Source organism: Gastrolobium bilobum, unplaced genomic scaffold (assembly GCF_033153095.1).
Source record: "Gastrolobium bilobum isolate Gb01-03AN ecotype WA unplaced genomic scaffold, APGP_CSIRO_Gbil_v1 utg22371, whole genome shotgun sequence".
NCBI classification, from domain to species: domain Eukaryota; kingdom Viridiplantae; phylum Streptophyta; class Magnoliopsida; order Fabales; family Fabaceae; genus Gastrolobium; species Gastrolobium bilobum.
Window position 1 is genome coordinate 99935 of NW_026896417.1, and position 18022 is coordinate 117956.

The following is an 18022-nucleotide window of genomic DNA, read 5'->3' on the forward strand; positions in this document are numbered from 1 at the left end:
ATCGAAGATGCATCAACTGCAATTGTCTGGTAAAAATTTTGAGGATATTTTTGTCCCAAAAAATTTCGAAAATATTTCTACGAATGGAAATTTAAAAAAATACCATACACCCAATAATATTTTAACTTGGGAATCTGCTTCATAAAATAAAATTTCATGAATCTGGTTTTTTCAAAAAAAAATTCACAATTCTTATATCAAATATTTTTTTTTTTTTTTTGATAACATTATATCAAATATTTTAAATTAGATTCTCAAAATCAATTTAAATCTAAAATTTATCTCTCTCCTTAAGGAAAACATGTAAGTAACCCAGGGTCCAGGCCATTAATGGCCAGCTCATGTAACAGTACCAGGTTAAAAACAAATGAACTAAGAATAAAAATAAAAAATAACGTGAGAAAAAAAGAATAAAAAATATAAAGGTGAAAGGAATTAGAAATTTATTTTACCATTGTTACATAAATCCAACAAATAGCAAACCAGTGAAAAAATAATAAATAAAAATGTAAATGCTCCCATCAAATCCGTTTGTGCGAAAATGTCTTTGATGCATCAAATGTATCGAATTAAATATATTTTTTTTCTATATTTGAAAAAAAATTCATCACTTTTGAAAAAAAAAAATTCGCTGCATTGAAAATTTTTCTCCTTTTGAAAAAAAATATATACACAGTTAATATTTTTGATGCACTAAAATTTTGTTCTCTTGACGCAAAATTCATGAATTGGGATTTCATGACATTTAGAATTATTGTTTGCGTTAAACATCAATTTATGTAATAAAAACCCAAAAGCTATTCCAGCCACAGTGTCCCATGTGTAATAATAGCTTAGAGTAAGACTCCGTGCTTGTTGAATGAACTTCAAATTTTTAGTAAGGTTAAGCAGATACGCAATACCATAATACAAGACCCGGAAACAGCTTTTGGGTGACCAAAAGGCCAAGGTATATACATAATTCAGAGCGTTTCAATTCCATATTTAAGAGGTGGAACTCTATTCTCATAACGTGGAAGACCACATAACCTCAAATTGCACAAAGAAAATATCAAACTACATTCTTTAATTTGAATTTTCAGCTACAAAGACATAACCACCTTTTATGAGCAGACAGGAACTTATTTAAAAATTATTCGTTAGCTAAATAAGACCTGACTTGATAGTGAGAGAAAAAAAAGGAATGTACGGAATAAATGACAGAACTGATATGATATTATGAAAATGCGAAAGGATTAAAATTTAAATATGTTATTTTTTTTATAAATTATGCTAAATATGATTGATTATATATTTTTGATTGAAATATAACATATTATATTTAATATAAGTTATAAGAGTTTGTAAATAAAAAAATTATAAATATAACTTTTTTCTAAAAAAAAAATATCGACTTGAAAAGTGAACCCTTTCCATCTCGCGTACAAGATGAAGTAGCAATATAACTATGACGATTTAACACGTTCCTTAGGTTATGGAGTGATAAAGTGCACTCAAAACGTATAAAGAGACTTGGCATCATTTGCTCTACAACTCTTGAGTTGTAATACTACCATAACTTTTTTTAATTAAATGATAATAATAATGTTTATATTCATCCTACTAATTATATACACGTTCACCTTGTTGGGGGTATTATAATAATAATCATCCACGACCATATTCCTAAAATTAGTCGATTTATCCTATACCACATCATTAACTTCATCACATAAAATAAACATCAATTTAAAAAAAAAAAAAAACGACTTATGGTATTTTGAGAAATTATTGGGTGTGGACTGTGGAGTTGAGCTCTTCCAGTGTTTGAGGAGAAGGAAAATTATGAGGACACTGTACACTGAAGGAATGAACGTTATTAATTTACGATTTTGCCACTCTTCTCAATTCCTCTTCCTAAACCTAAAGGTTCCGTTCCTTGTTCCTTCTTCGCAAATTGGAAAATTAACTCTAAGAAACCACATTCCTTCTTCCATTTCCTTCAAAAACCGTGTAATTTCTCCGATTCAAGCATCTATGGCCTCATCCACTGTCACAGAAACGGAGACAAAGCCATTCTCGGTGCTCTTTGTGTGCCTTGGCAACATTTGTAGGAGCCCAGCTGCTGAAGGGGTCTTCACAGACTTGGTCAAGAAAAGGGGTTTGGATTCCAACTTCAAAATCGATTCTTGTGGCACCATCAATTATCATGAGGTGGGTATATCCATAAATTTTCTAATATCAACAAGAAAATCATTTTTTACATAGTAATAATAATAATAACAACAACTTGATTTAATAAATCCCTTTATGATGGAATTTTTCAGATTGTTAAAAGAAAAGAAAAAAAATTGATTTTTTGGAATGTTGATAACTTTTAAAGGGAAATGAAGCAGACCCGAGAATGAGGGCAGCCTCAAAAAGGCGTGGGATTCAGATAACTTCTATTTCGAGGCCACTTAAGCCCTCTGATTTCATTGACTTTGATCTCATTCTTGCTATGGACAAGCAAAATAGAGGTAGAATCTGAGATAATGGAATGTTCGGTTATGTGTTATGTGATGTTTTATATAATATGGGCTTGGATGGGATATTTATGGTTGTCTCAGTTTATGTGTCTTTGGTTTGCTATTTAGAGGACATATTGGAGGCCTTCAATAGATGGAAATTTAGACAGACTTTACCAGAAGATGCACATAAAAAGGTTAGTACAAGATTTTGCTGGCCTTTGGGGCTTTTCTTTTGTATGTTTTTTTTTTAGTGTGAGTATGATGATACAGGTTAAGTTGATGTGCTCATATTGTAAGAAGCATGATGAAACTGAAGTCCCAGATCCTTACTATGGTGGACCGCAAGGTTTTGAGAAGGTATACTATTATCTGTGTTGGGTTTTTTATTGGTTGAAGTGGAATAGCACTACACAATGCAACGATTGTCTTGAATCATGAATTTCAAACATTCAATAATTGGTTGGTCAGTGTCAGTCTCACATTGCTGATGATGCAGGAAATTCACCCTCTATAATAATTTAAAAACACTATCTTGTTGTAAAGAAGAAAAACTCTTTACTCCTTGGATCAGCTCTGCTTATTATCATTGTCTGGCACTGGCAGGTGTTAGATTTGCTTGAAGATGCTTGCGAATCATTGCTAGAAAACATTTTGGCTGAAAATAAACATATTCAAGAATCCTAATACCTTTTTTAACAGCCAGAGTATCCAATCCTGGGGTAAATTTGTAGAGATCAACGGTTTTCATCGATGTCAAAGTACCTTATTATTTCAGTGGTTCACTATCTTAAATCCACAATCTCTATACATGGGAAACTTATTTGCAATACTTATCTAAGAATTTGAGTCATAAATGCGTTTTTGTCTTTTTTTTTTTTTTTTTTTTTCTTCTGTTTATCACAGAAATACTGTCTGTGACTCAGCGGGTTATAGCATAGTTATGATAATCTTGCCTTTGATGACATGCACATGTTGCCACTTGCTTTAACCGGTGAAAAGAACTGCTTTATTTGTCAAGGCCTTTCAACTCACATATATTCTTTCTTTCTTTTTTCGAAACAACTCACGTATATTCTTAGTTCTTACATACGACCACTGCATTGCACCTAACAGTTCAAATTTCAGTTAGGAGGCGTTTGACAGAGGAAATATTTTTTTTTTATCTGAAAATTATGATTTTCAAGAATATGGTGTGAAAATGAATTTTTTGAAAATGTTACTAAAAAATTGTTTAATAGATTAAAATATTTCCGAGAATATTAGGTTAATTTTTTTGATGCTATATTTGATTATGTTAAATTTTTTCTTGCTATAGGAATATTAGAATACCACCATTGGATGGTATTTGCAGAAAATTTTATACATAAAATAAAATCTCAGAAAAATCAGATTCTCAAAAAAAAAATTAAAAATCTCGTACCAAATATGAATAAATAAAATTACCATCTTCAAATTTTCAAAAAATCTTCTACTAAACAGGTGCATTCATGTACGAGAGAGGATAAAAGTTCAACGTATTGGTGTTTGGTACAGGAAAAAAATTTTGGTGTCTGAGAATCATAATTTTCAGTAATATGATAAGAAAGTAGATTACTTAGGAATGTTGCAAAAAAATTGTTTGGTATGCCAAAATTTTATCAGGATTATTTGGTTAATTTACTGAGTCTGTATTTGGTTGATTGTAAAATATTAGTAGGAATGTGGGGTTATTTTACAAAAAATATCCCCACCTTCATTTTTTATTCAAACATGATAATGAAGGTGTTCTTACAGAGAAACAATGGATATGGCTTTACTTGAGCCATTGAAAAAAAAAAATTGTAAACTCTGGAGTCGTAGAAGTTGATGCCTCTCGTAACTTCGAGGCTCTTCAAGTTCATTTCTTAATGCAGATGTTCGTGTTTCAAACATTCCAATTGCATTTTCTACAAGAGAGAATTCAAGTAACTCAGATTTGATTACTAATAACCTATTTACTAAAGCTGGAAATGAACCCTCCGTCTGAAGTACAGTGCGTCTCTTCCAATGATCTTCCAATCCACCTTGAGTCTTGCCATTTTTTGTAAATGGGGTATCAAACAAGAATGGGTCAAATACACAAGCACTGATGCTACCAGTAGAAAAAGAGAAAAATCTTTCTCTTTGAAGAAAGAGAAAGAGACACCAGTTATGAAGAATGGGTCAAATTCTTTTTGATGAAGAAAGAGACACCAGTTATGAAGATCAGCAGTAACACACGAAGGGTAGAATTATTCCGAAATATCAGACAAAATTTCCTCCAATCGGGTATTTCACAAACACCACCCCTTTGGTGGTAATTTGTGAAGATAAACTGGATCACATTTTGTTCATAACAGCAATTACATGGCAAACTGGATATCCGGGCACTATCTAGCAAAACTCCTATCAAACATGGCCTTTCACAAAACCTTAGTTAACTTTCCTGATAAAATTACAAACATCACTCTACCAAACAGGCCGCTAAGCTGATTGATTCACTTTTGTAGTTGGTCATTTTCCTGTCATTCCTTCTCTTTTACGACACCTGTATATTGAAGGAGAAAAGGCGAAGGATTGAATCTTCGGCACTTATATTTGGATTTAAGGAAACATCCACTAATAGTATCTTAAAGAAAAGGTGAAAAGCGATGAGAAAGAGTTACTTATATTTAAACATAAGGATGGAACATTAAGGGCTCTTTCACCCACTAGGGGTGTTTATTTCTTTAATTTATCAATTTGGTATTGGGTTAAAGCTATTTACGAATGGGGGTCATTTAGTGACGCGAGGGGGACCCAGCGTCACTGAGTGCCGCTATCATCCCCTCGCGTCACTCTCACTTTTTTTATTTTTTTTTACTTTTTTCTATTGAGTGCCGCCCCCCCTCCCCTGGGGCACTCACAGAATTGTGCCAAGTGGCACAATCTGGTTACTCCTATTACCGTAGAACTTCGGAAAGCCATAACTTTTGATTCGGGTATCCAAATTAGATGATTTTTTTTTTGATTTCACATAACTTTTCGAGATCTACGCAATGACATCTCATTTGACATATTTTATCTTCTATTAATATAGTTCAAATTTGCAACACTAATTACACTTTTTTACAGATTTGAATTATGTTTGTGAGAGATAAAATATGTCAATTGAGATGTCATTACGTAGATCTCGAAAAATTATGTGAAATCAAAAAAAAATCATCTAATTTGGATACCCGAGTCAAAAGTTATGGCTTTCCGAAGTTTTACGGTAATATGAGTAACCAGATTGTGCCACTTGGCACAATTCTGTGAGTGCCTCAGGGGAGGGGGGCGGCACTCAATAGGAAAAAGTAAAATAAAAAATAAAAAAGTGAGAGTGACGCGAGGGGATGGTAGCGGCACTCAGTGACGCTGGGTCCCCCTCGCGTCACTAAATGACCCCAATTCGTAAATACCTTGAACCAAATACCAAATTGATAAATGAAAATCACAAAAAACCTCAATCGGTGAAAGAGCCGAACATTAAGTCTATATTATGTAACAAAACTTACAAATTATTATTGGCTGGATATGTAGTTAAAACTTAAATTCTAAAGATAAAATATCAAGGGAAAAGTTCACCAATGCCCCTGTAGTTTGCTTCAGAATCATTTATGCCCCTGTGGTTTTTTTTCTATCACATATGTCTCTGTGGTTTGTAAAAAATAAAAAACCACAGGAGTATATGTGATAAAAAACATACCTTTTTGCAAACCACAAGGACATATGTGATAAAAAAAAACCAGAAGGAGCATCGGTAATTCTGAAGCAAATCACGTTGACATTGGTGTAGTATTTAGGAAGACTTAAAAAAAAAATGCTAAACGTGTTTCCCTATTATTGTAGACTCATAATACTGAAATTTATTGAGTTCCAAATTCCAAAGCACCTGAGCTGTTTCGGCAGCGCACCTACATTTACTTTCATCTACTTTGTGGGAATAAAAATTACTTTTATCTCTACTTTTTTCTTTCAGCAGAGCTGAATTTCTAAACAACCCCAGAAAGGGGAATTTAATGCTGAAGCAAGCTACGTTATCGTAACATTCAAACGACAATGCACGGGGGAATACGCTACATTGCAATGAATCAGTGATTAAGATCATCGTCATGTGGAATTCCTCTAATAAAGTAAAAAGTTGGGATTTAGAGAAAAATAAAGATTAAAATATTAGTTTAAATGAATTTTCCCTGTAGTACCCAACATTTGTTGCCTCACATGACGTCCAGCCTGGGTTTTCAAATAGGACAATGTTATTTGCGCATCTTTACACACTGTTACGTCACTTCTTTCTTAAATGAAAAGAAAAAACACATTTGCAATATATTCACTCTTTACATTTCTCCCAAAATGATTATGTACAAAAATCATTTTCCATTCAAATATCATTTTCCTGCAATTTTTTATACTTACGATAAGGAATAACCATGTCCTTGGAACATATTCATTCCATAGAAAAAATGGCATTCGTTCAAACGAGAGAACGTTATCATTATAGTTTTCAGCAAAAAAACAACAAACCACAAAACAAAATTAACATATATACGAGTGTCACGAGTTAGTCCTGCTTTCTTGATACAACTAATGTTTATATCTATTTATATTTTCCTTCTCTCTTAAAGTAGTCGCTCTCCCAACAAAAGGATACACATAGCTCGGGCTAAGTTCATCCAACATCCATTTGATGATCATTGTCATTGTCACCTTCATAAAATTCATCATCGCGCTGAATGTGCTTGTCTTGAGTGTGCTCTGAAAAGAGAAATATCAAAATCAATAAACTAAGATTTACACCAAGTCAAGAGGGAATAAGGAAAAAGGATTTTTTTTTTATTCTCCTTACGATCAACACGCTCATCAGGGTTTTGCTCATCTTCATCAAAATCAGGAATGTAGAAGTCAGGTGGAACCTGTGAACCGCAAAATGTTAGTTTCACCTCGTGGAAAATATTACTAGTTCACATATTGCCACTGATCAGCTTTGATTAAAAGTGGTTTGATCATGACATCACCAAAGGAGTTTGAATTCGTCCAAAAAAATTCAACAAAAACAGAGTAACTAAGATATCGAAGGTTAATCATGACATTCCAAGTTCGCTAACATGCATAAGGTAAGTAATAAATTTAGTCTCACAAGTGAGGAGAGCTTGAACACCTAAATAACTTTACTATGGCCGTGGCCCATCAGATTAAGCATTTTTACTGGATCAGTTGCTACTAATATTTGTTCCTAAATTTCCATCCAACAGAGTAACTACAGATATCGAAGGTTAATCATGACATTCCAAGTTCGCTAACATGCATAAGGTAAGTAATAAATTTAGTCTCACAAGTGAGGAGAGCTTGACTGCCTAAATAACTTTACTATGGCCGTGGCCCATCAGATTAAGCATTTTTACTGGATCAGTTGCTACTAATATTTGTTCCTAAATTTCCATCCAACTTTCGATCTCCATTCTCTCCAATCTTCAAATGAGTCTCATCTTAATTAAGAAGCACTAATAGCAAGGATTTTTGTTTATTTATTTTTTTACTTCAATTGCTTTAAATCCACCTCCCAAAGTAAATAATTGATTTGTAATCACATTCGTAGAAGTTCATGAATATAATAAAGGTAGAGAGGTTATAATTTGTTACATAACGCCACTAAAATCAAAACAAAATCAACAATCACAAGAAACAACAATTTTACTTTTAAGTTGAGCCGCTCACCTCCTGCATTTGTACACTTGGAGCATGTTGAATGCAACGAAGATTTTCCAAGACTTGCATTTTGATGGTGCTAAGATATGATTTACTATTTAAATTCTCCTGATAAATTCAAAGAGGGAAAAAATGAGAACAGCCAATGGTATTATATTGTATAGACACTGCACGCTGCAAAATCTAAACTAAAACTATAGCAGTATGCATTTGATCCTATACCATATAAATCGGCAAAGTCAAATGCCAGACAATAAACTACAAATCTCCAATCAAATTCAATAACAAAGAAAAGTATAAATAAGAAGAACATTGCACAAGGCTACTGAGACAATACATACTATGTATCCATTTGGAATCTTCAATGAAAAGTCTGGTGCAAAATATTTGATATAATCATTCTCTGGGATCTCTGCAAGACAGATCAATCAGGTAATAAGAGTTTCCATTTTGGAAACAATAAGGCAAAGAATTTAGTCTCGGAATGCAGATTCGACTTGTTATGAGTGAAATAATTTAGGAGCTTTCAGTATGAGGACAAATTACATTTCCTATCGGGGCATAAGTTGCTACGAACCTTGGGGTCACCACCCCAAAAGTTAGCTCTAAGGGTGGGAGTGTCCAAGGTCTTATAAACCCCACATTAGTTATATAGGCAACCAATGTGGGACTTGTAACAATGCCACCCCCTTTAAGTGTCGAGGCCCACGGCGGCTTTCACTCTACCGACACTGACCCAGCGGTAGCTCTTTCCCCTTTTGGGGGCGGATTCACCTATCTATCAGTATTCAGTGCCCAAAGGCACCTTAATCCAGCCTATAGGTAGCCCTTTCCGTAGCCTCAACTCTCAATGAAAGCACCAATTGTTACGAACCTTGAGGTCACCATCTCAAAAGCTAGCTCTAAGGGTGGAGTGCCCAAAGTCTTATAAACCTCACATTAGCTGTATAGGCAACCAATGTGGGACTTGTAACATAAACCTTCAAGCACAAGCAAGCAACTTTAGAGTAAGAATAATAGTCCCAAAATGTCTGCCCCCACCCTTCAGATTGGAAAAAGGAATAGCTAACCATATTGAAATTAAGATGGAACAGTGACCCATTTGCCACTTTTTTCAAAAAAAATTGCCCAACTGTCACGGGAACACAAAATTTTTCCAAAATACCACGCGTACGAGTTTGCTACAGCAGGTAGTGAACTTAGTTTGCTGACGTGGCACGATTTTGGTGGCCAGCAAAAGCAGGACACATGGCAGCCTCTCCCAAGTTCACTGTACCCTCTAGCAAATATGGGGTGGCACTGTAGCAAATAAAGTATGACAGACATAATGCATACGCTTGTGGATATGGGTTACCGACCAAATGCATAATAGGAAATAGTATTTTAAACTCAAAGGAAATTATGGATGACAGTGTTCTTGGGAACTCCAGATTATTTAGTTTGACATCTAACTAAGTGAAGGCTAAAGAAAATTAAAAACCATATGAAATCTTGAACTTGGTGTCTCTTACCCTCGTTTCCACAATCAGAGCCGTGTTAATTTAATTTCCTAAACTCCTCCACGTGTCCAAATACAAAATTAGTCAGTTTTGTATTTTGTTTTTTATTTCATTTTCATCGGTAATTATTTATTTTTAAAAATAATGGCTTTTTCGCTGCTGTACACTATTTGCCCACTGAACTTTTACGCTGACAATTTTTGGATTCAACATCATCTTCAATAGTTTTATGGTGAATGCATTTGGGATTTTCATATTTTATTTTAGAGGAGGGTTATATTGACAAACTTTTTTTTTTATAAACTTACAAACTACACTATATCTTACAGGTAAAATTTCACTCAAGAGTGTCTTATTGGTAAGACATTGTGTAATTTGTAAGAGTTTGCAAACAAAAAATTTGTAAATATAACCTTCCCCTTTATATTATATGTATTTGACATTTAAAAAAAAAAATTATTGTTAATAAATTTTATCAAAAATTAATAATGGTATTTTCACCATTATTCGATAATGGTATCTTCAATATGTTTGTTGTTTTTCCATTTTTTATATTTTTTTGTAATTATTTAAAAAAATATATAATTATTTTGAACTATTATTCACTAGAAGTGTAGCGAACATTTATGTCGACCTTCTTCTCCTGATACAGTTAGTTTTTTTTTTACTTTTTTTTTGTTTCATATTTATTGCTTTTGCTATTTTTTAATTTAATAAGTAATTATTTAAAAAAAATCATAATTTTTTATCATTATTCACTCTTGTTCGTCGAATATTTATATTAACCTTTTGTTAGTATTTTTTTTATTTCACATTAAATGCGTTTGGTAATTAATTAGTAACTCATTTTTTTAAGCAAATCGTAATATTGTTTACCTTTTGCTAATATGCATCATTGGATCACCAACTTTTACGCTGACATTTTTCAAATACGACGTTATAATTTATAGTTTTGTACTTAATGTGTTTGGTCAGTAACCCATATCCACAAGCGTATGCACAGTGTCTGTCATACTTTATTCGCTACAGTGCACCCCATATTCGCTAGAGGGTACAACGAACTTGGGAGAGGTTTTCATGTGTCCCTGCTTTTGCTCAGAGCAAACTGACATTTTGACCACCTAGTTTGCTACTACCAGTAGGGAACTAGGTGGCCACCAAAAACGTGTCACGTTAGCAAACTAAGTTCGCTACCTACTATAGCGAACTTGTACACGTGGCACTTTGGGAAATTTTACTGTTCGCGTGGCAGTTGAGCAATTTTTTAGTGGCAAATGGATCAATGTTCCAATTAAGATAGAAAGCATTCCCCCAAGGGAAATTTTGGTATTACAGTTTTTTCTATCATTGCAGAGTGTGATACACAAATAAAAATAGTTAACCAATAAAAAAAAAATTCCATCATTTCACAATTCACATGACAGTGTCTCCGTATTACTTTAAAGTTTGAACAAAGAATATTAAATCCAATTAATGAAAGGAAATAAAATCTGGGTAAAACATGTCACAAATTAAGAGTTGAAAAGAGGCTGAATTAATATACCGTTTGGAAGCTCAGTATCTAGAAGAACTCCAGTTTCAACCGTCCAACATCGAGCAACATTTTCTTTAGTGTATCCCCCACCTCCTGTGACCTGTGGCAGAAGTCCATTCATAAAATCTTACTCATAGCACAGGTGAATGGAAGGCAAACATAAAGTGATATAAACCCACCAGCAAGGGCAAATTGAATCTCTTTACAAATCTAACACATTCAGAATGACCTGTATAAGAAACATCAAAAGATAATCTTCTAATCAAGCTAAACTATCCACTAATTAAATTAAATAGGGATCAACATTTGTGAATAAGAACACAGACAGAGTGATAGCAGACAACAATGATGTTTTAATCAGAATAGGAAATTTACTGGGAGATAAGCACCATCAATAGAGAGATTGAAGCAGCCCAAGCGATCTCCAGCAAGTGAATCAGCTCCACACTGGAGAACTATCACACCAGGTTGATATGTTTCAACTACTTTGGAAATAATCTATGGCACAGGAATTCCAGAAGTTTCAGACAAGACACCATCAAAGCCAGAATTAATGCGACGAATACTACAATGAATATCTTTTGAATTGAGCTTGCAGTTTGGCCAAAAAAATAGAACGAGAATTGAACTTACGGTCTTGAAAAGTCGAGTGAAGCTAGAGTCATCTATTCCATCCTTCAATGGGACATTGATGGCATAAAACTTCCCTTCCCTTTCTCCTATTTCCTTCAATTCGGTAAAATCAGTTCAAATCATTCAAATCTATAGAGTTTCAGAAACGTTTCAAACAAAAAAGAACATTCAATTTTGCAAATGCCCAACAAGGGAAACAGTGAAATCCCAAACTTTCAGTTTATATTATTAGAACATTAAGCTTGTAATATAAATAGGGTGATTGGCACAATTAAAAACTTACTAAAAATGCAAACAAACAGAATAAAGAAAATCACCTTAGCATCACCAGTACCCGGAAAGAACTTATCTCCATACTTGTGAAAACTGACAGTCATCACCCTGTCAATACAAACATTACCATTTAACAAAATAGAGAAAAATCACAACCAGTATGGCAAAATATCTTATCAGCATGTAACCACCTGAAAAGCAAGTTCTGTCTACCAACTTAGAATTTTACATTTAGAAGAGAATGAGACCAGGAAAGGGAGCCTTGGAACAATGGTTGGTGTTGTTGCCATGTGACCTAGAGGTCACAGGTTCGATTCATGTAACAAGCCTCATACAAATGCAAGTTAAGGCTGCCTACTTACACCCACATAATGAATTTGACCCTTCCCTAGACCCTACGCACAGCATGAACTTATAGCACCAAGTTGACCTTAAGAGAATGAGACAAGGCTTGGTTGTTGTAAATGGGCACTATTCAAATCTAATATGGAATTTGAATGTATAAAAAAATATTTATACCTATACTCATGCCAAGTCCATCATAAGAATAAAAATTGCCTATAGCTACTATCCCAGGCTAAAAGTTGATAATTTTCATGCATTAGAAGGTTTGCTAGTCTACATCAAGAAAACAGAAATATAGTTGTATAATTAATATTGATATTGCCTTGACAACTTGAAGGTTCTCAATAGCTTCACCTTCATAACTTCGATAAGATAAAAGAAACCAGCTGACCTGTCGGTGAAGTAGAAGGCTTCTTCTACACCATCACCATGGTGCACATCTATATCGATATACAAAACACGGGCATGATATTTAAGAAGCTCCAAGATCCCCAAAACCAAATCATTGATGTAACAGAATCCAGATGCCTCACATTTCTTGGCATGGTGCAGTCCACCAGCCCAGTTTATAGCAATATCGCACTGTTGATTGTTTAATCGACGGGCAGCATCTGCAGGTACATGATAATCAGCAAATATATGGCAAACTAGGCAAGACCAAAATTCAAGAGAAACACTATTAAAAACATATTACCTATAGTTCCACCAGCATAAATCTGACAAAATTCAAATAAGTTGTCAAATACAGGGCAGTCTTCTCTAAGATTATCTGACAGAAAAGATCAACAATATAGGACGAGCTTGTTATGAGCTACACAACAAATTGAAAATATAAAGGAAAATTACCATTTAACATTAGGGTTGGATAATGTAAATTTGAGAAGTTAAATATCAATCATTTAAAGTGAGGATGCAAGATCCCATTTAGATGAACTCCCCATCCCTCCCTCCCTTTTTTTCTTGCTAAAAAAGCAAACTAAACTTACTTGCCAGTTCGGTATGCATAAAAGCTTTTTAAAAAAAAAATTATAAAAAAAAAATAAAAAAATTAAGACAATCAACAGCATTAACAATATGAAAAAGTTTCCGGTGGTTTAGAGTTTAAATCTTAAGAATGGTGAACCTTAGTTTAATGAAAATTACATGAGACAGATTATGTCAAAAAACTTTAGAAGCCTATAGAAATTCAATCACACATCCTAAAACTTTGCACTTGGTTCTAAAACTTCACTCTTTGCACAAAATGATAAGACTTTCTCTTTCCCTCTCTCTACTGCTCTCCAACGTAGAGAATAAAATGTACAGCAATAAATTCTTTCAGAGTTCCTCATTTTATGTAACAAAAAACTTAAAACCACATATGAACAAGTTTAAAGATTTGGAAAGGCATACATTTTGCCAGTTCATTCGAGAACAAGTGCTGAGTGTCAGGGGTAATCCTGTGCAAAAACTCAACATAATCAGCTGAATGAAACTGGGCAAGCTCAACAGGATAAGCCTTGTGTGGACGCTGCATCGTACATAAAAGGAAAAATAAAAATAAAAAAGAAATTACGTAATCAGCATCCCTAAGAACAATTTGGCAACAAAAACCCTAACATACAAATAAAACAAAAAAGCCAAAGTATCACACTAACATAAATTTCCATCTTCTTATGAAGCTCGTACGAGAGAACAAGATGATGAGTCATGCAAAGCCGGTGAGGCTTCATTGGATGGTTTGGCCCGAAGTAAACACTACCTGCATCACCTGCAATATGAAACTTTGATCAAGTGAGTTCATGAAAAACATGCAAAGAAATACGGTCTAGCAAATATGGAAAAAAAAAATGAAGGAGCATAGTAGTTAATTGCGCCGCGAGCAGCGCCGTATAGGCGTCGCCGCAAGAAAACGCGTCACGCCGCACCGGAAAACAATAGCGGCCATTGCGATCGCATTTGTAGCCAAATCATAGCCATATTGCTGTCATAAGGCAAAATGTCAATTTTGCCCTAAATTTAAATGTGTAAGAGACAAAATTTAAGGGTTTTTTAGTCTATCCGCGTCTCTCTCTGTCACTTCTGCTATCTCTGCCTAAGATGTTTCTTTTTGTCATTATTTCTGTCATATATCTATTCCACTATTTCCGCAACCCCAACCCGCTATAATGCTATAACGTTTTTCAGGGTTGACCACGACATGCCGCAATGCGCATTTGATAACTTTGTGAAGGAGTACTTAATATTGAACAGTTCCTCACAGAACTTTAGTGCTATTAACCATTCATAGTGACAGAAAAATAATAAAAAAGAAAAAAAAAATTGCATCAATCTAATTTTCTCCTGGATGAAGTTTCCAAAACATAAAAAGCCTTTAATGTTGAGTTAAGCATAGATTGGAATCTGAAATTTAAAACAGTTCTAAAAGCAAATTCTGTTTCTGATTGTTCATTTATCTTGTGAGCATAGAGATAAGGCTAGGGTTTTGTTACGCAGGAATGAACTGAGCTAGGAATTAAAAGATTCGCATAGATGCGAGAAGCATCGACGAGTTTAGCCGGTTCAACTCCACTAAAGAAGAATCAGCGTAGAAAATAAATCAGAAAGTAAAAAAAAAAAGGAAATGCAATTTATAGAATATGGATGTGGAAAGAAGAAGAGGGAAGGAAAACGCACCGTCGTAGAAGTAGGCTATTCTATCCTTGGGACGCATCTTTTGCAAAGAACGTTGAAGGGAAACGGTGGGAATTAGCGAAGCAGAAGAAGACTACGATGCCAGTATCAAATTCAAGAGCCTTAACCCTTATTTGCTATGCCATTTTGCGCTGCCTTGGTTTGGTTCTCTCCTCTTGTGCTCTGTCTTGTGTATATTTGGATATAATGGTGGGAACGAGGTTCGAACCCTTACCTATCAACTCAGATTACCAAGACCAATCCTAGTGGCTTTGTTTCATGTGTACACTGGCGAAGGTTTGAAACGACATATCGTTTTACCTAATGAGCTCTGCGTCGTTTGGCGCGGGACTCATTCTGAGTTCGCATATTTTTTTTCTTTTTATTTGGATGATTTTTTCTATTTATTTTTTTAAATAAAAGTATCTTTTATTGCATTTGTGCATTTGGATGCAGTTTTTTTTTAAAAAAAAAAAATGTTTATCTAAAGAAATATGATTTTTATAAAAATCATTTGGGATAACCAGTCCCATCATATAAGAATATTCCTCACTTGAACAGAATTGCCTCCCTCCAAGAATATTTGTGGTTGGTCAAAGAAAAAAAAAATGCTCCACTGAATTGATTTTACATGTTTTACTTTTCATTTTCTTATTTAAAGAGTAATTAGTTGTTGTTTAGTTGCATTTTTATGATTTTAGTTAATATTTTATACAGAGCTCATCTTATATACACGTATAATATATTTATTTATTTATTTGGTAGTTACACACGTATAATATTTTTTTACACTATTATTTAAACTTATGTGTACATATTATTTAATGAGCTTAATTATATTAATAATCACATGAAATGTTAAATTTATTAAATAATATAATAACAAAGCAAGGAGTATAAAATATTAAGGGGGTGTATTGGATTAATATTTTAAAAGACTTTTTTGGAATAAAAAATCCTACGTATTTAAAAAGATTTTAATAGATTTGTAAAGATAATATGGATTTATAAGACTAATCTAAATATTGTTTGTACAATCAATATTTGATAAGATTGGATTTTAATAAAATTTATAAGATTAGAAAGGACAATATAAATATACAAGGTTTTAAAAAATTACATTAACTTTTAACATTAATTCAAAGTTGCAAGAGTCAATAGAAAAGATAACAAAGAAATGCAACAATACTAATAAAGAGAGGAAAAAAAACTATAATTTTCTCAATCTCATAGTAATTTGATTTAACTTCATGGCCTCGTAAGCAACATCTCTCCACAAATATGAAGCTATGTTAGCCCTTCACACATTAGTATCTTCTCGTTCTTGCTCTTAAGTTTGAAAAATTGATTGAAAATTATCTTCTTCAATAACTTATGATATTGAAGATGAAGATGCACGTATTGGTTCAATTGAAAATTCACAAAAACAACATATTTTGCAAAGAAAGTTGTGTAGTGTTACATATACTAACACAAATTCTGCATGTTTTTAAATGGAAATAGAGACGTTGATTTAAAAATCATGAATCGCGACTTAAAAATGCCAAATATCATCTTAATTTCACTTCCCAATGATGCATGACGAAGATTGAACAACTTATTTGTATTTTGAGGGTCATTATTGTTTCCCGTAAAATCTTATAGATGATAATGTGTACCTCGAGATGGAGCTAAAAATTGACGTCGATTAGAAAATCCACCATCCGTAAGAAAATATTTACATATTTATATGTATAATGCACATAAAATTATGAATACTTAAAAATTATATTTTTTATCCAAAAGTAATCCTTTAAAATCTTAATTCAATACACCCTTCTTTAAAATTAAATCTTTCTAACTATTATATTTAAATTTAGTGCAATTAGTTTAAGTAATTACATAATAAAAAAATTAGTTATTTCGTTAAATTATTTATTTATTTTTTTGAGAAATTATTTTCTTGATTTTTTGTGTTTTTATATTAAATAGTATTTTTTTTTTAAAAAGGATATAAAATCGGCTAATCCTCCATTAATTTCAAGTTAATGGAGGATTACCTCTAGCTAGGGGGCATTTAGTAGAGAAGAAAAAAAATTATTCGAGAATCACTATTCCAGAGAATATAACGGGAAAGTGAAATTTTCGAAAATATTACTAAAGGGTTGTTTAGTAGACTAAAAAATTACGGGAAACATTGACTTAAAATTATGTTTAGTTGATTGTGAAATATCACAAAAAATGCAAGATCATTTTATAAAAGTAACCCCGTGTCAAATATTGTCTTTTCTTCAAACTTTTTCCTGCTTACGAATCTGTAAGTTCTTGATGCTCTTTTATCTGAATATGAAAAATCAATTCTAGGTCTTGTGACAAAAACTTGTTGTCTTCTTGCAACATAGGTTATTGAATAACTAAGAACATTGATTTTTCCATTCAATCATTTTTCACCGATGTATACTTATTTATAAACAAGTTAGTTAGAGTATTAAGCAGCTGCATAATGTTTATTATTTTTGCGATCGATGCAGTCATCGCATCACGAGATATTTAAAATATTGGCTTCTGCGATTTCAAGTGAAAACCAAATTGTGTGTGACTTGCTGGAACCAAAAAGAGAAAAATATTGTGGGTTCAACAACATTGTATCGCGTCAGTTCAACAACAACACCATGAGTTTTATATGCTCTTTCACCGACGTGACTTACTGGAACCAGAAAGAGAAAAAGAGTGAAGAAGAAGAGAACAAAGAAAGCATAACCAAGAAAAAGAACAAAGAAGACAAGGGTTAATTTTGTCCATAAAAATTACAAGATATTCCTATCGTACGAGATTCACAAAATACCACCCTCCTGATGGTATTCTCATGTGGTATTCCTCTTCACAAAATCAAT

The 18022-nt window shown here is 33.2% G+C and overlaps 2 protein-coding genes across 2 annotated transcripts; one reads left to right on the top strand and one right to left on the bottom strand.

Annotated features, from left to right (window-relative positions):
- The first annotated feature begins 1779 nt into the window (after positions 1 to 1779).
- Positions 1780 to 3412, top strand: LOC133299604 (uncharacterized). Its single transcript, XM_061499074.1, has 5 exons — positions 1780 to 2193; positions 2363 to 2498; positions 2616 to 2683; positions 2760 to 2846; positions 3093 to 3412. The coding sequence occupies exons 1-5, from the start codon at positions 1825 to 1827 to the stop codon at positions 3171 to 3173; spliced, it is 741 nt and encodes a 246-aa protein (XP_061355058.1). The 5' UTR covers positions 1780 to 1824; the 3' UTR covers positions 3174 to 3412.
- Positions 3413 to 6946: 3534 nt separating this feature from the next.
- LOC133299606 (histone deacetylase 9) lies at positions 6947 to 15372 on the bottom strand. The gene is made up of 14 exons (XM_061499075.1): positions 15153 to 15372; positions 14135 to 14247; positions 13890 to 14007; positions 13192 to 13266; positions 12889 to 13108; positions 12197 to 12260; positions 11880 to 11972; positions 11636 to 11744; positions 11426 to 11475; positions 11256 to 11346; positions 8555 to 8625; positions 8223 to 8321; positions 7354 to 7420; positions 6947 to 7262 (listed from the first exon to the last, which is right to left on the bottom strand). Exons 1-14 carry the CDS (start codon positions 15187 to 15189, stop codon positions 7177 to 7179), a joined length of 1293 nt encoding a protein of 430 aa, XP_061355059.1. The 5' UTR covers positions 15190 to 15372; the 3' UTR covers positions 6947 to 7176.
- Between the last annotated feature and the right edge of the window lie 2650 nt (positions 15373 to 18022).

Coding starts and splice junctions, on each gene's coding strand:
- LOC133299604 (XM_061499074.1), top strand. CDS start 1,825: ATGAGGACACTGTACACTGAAGGAATGAACGTTATTAATTTACGATTT. Junction 2,499..2,615: donor TATGGACAAGCAAAATAGAG/GTAGAATCTGAG, acceptor TTTGCTATTTAG/AGGACATATTGGAGGCCTTC. Junction 2,847..3,092: donor GACCGCAAGGTTTTGAGAAG/GTATACTATTAT, acceptor TGGCACTGGCAG/GTGTTAGATTTGCTTGAAGA.
- LOC133299606 (XM_061499075.1), bottom strand. CDS start 15,189: ATGCGTCCCAAGGATAGAATAGCCTACTTCTACGACG. Junction 14,008..14,134: donor ATAAGAAGATGGAAATTTAT/GTTAGTGTGATA, acceptor TGTACGATGCAG/CGTCCACACAAGGCTTATCC. Junction 8,626..11,255: donor AGATACTGAGCTTCCAAACG/GTATATTAATTC, acceptor TCTGTCTTGCAG/AGATCCCAGAGAATGATTAT.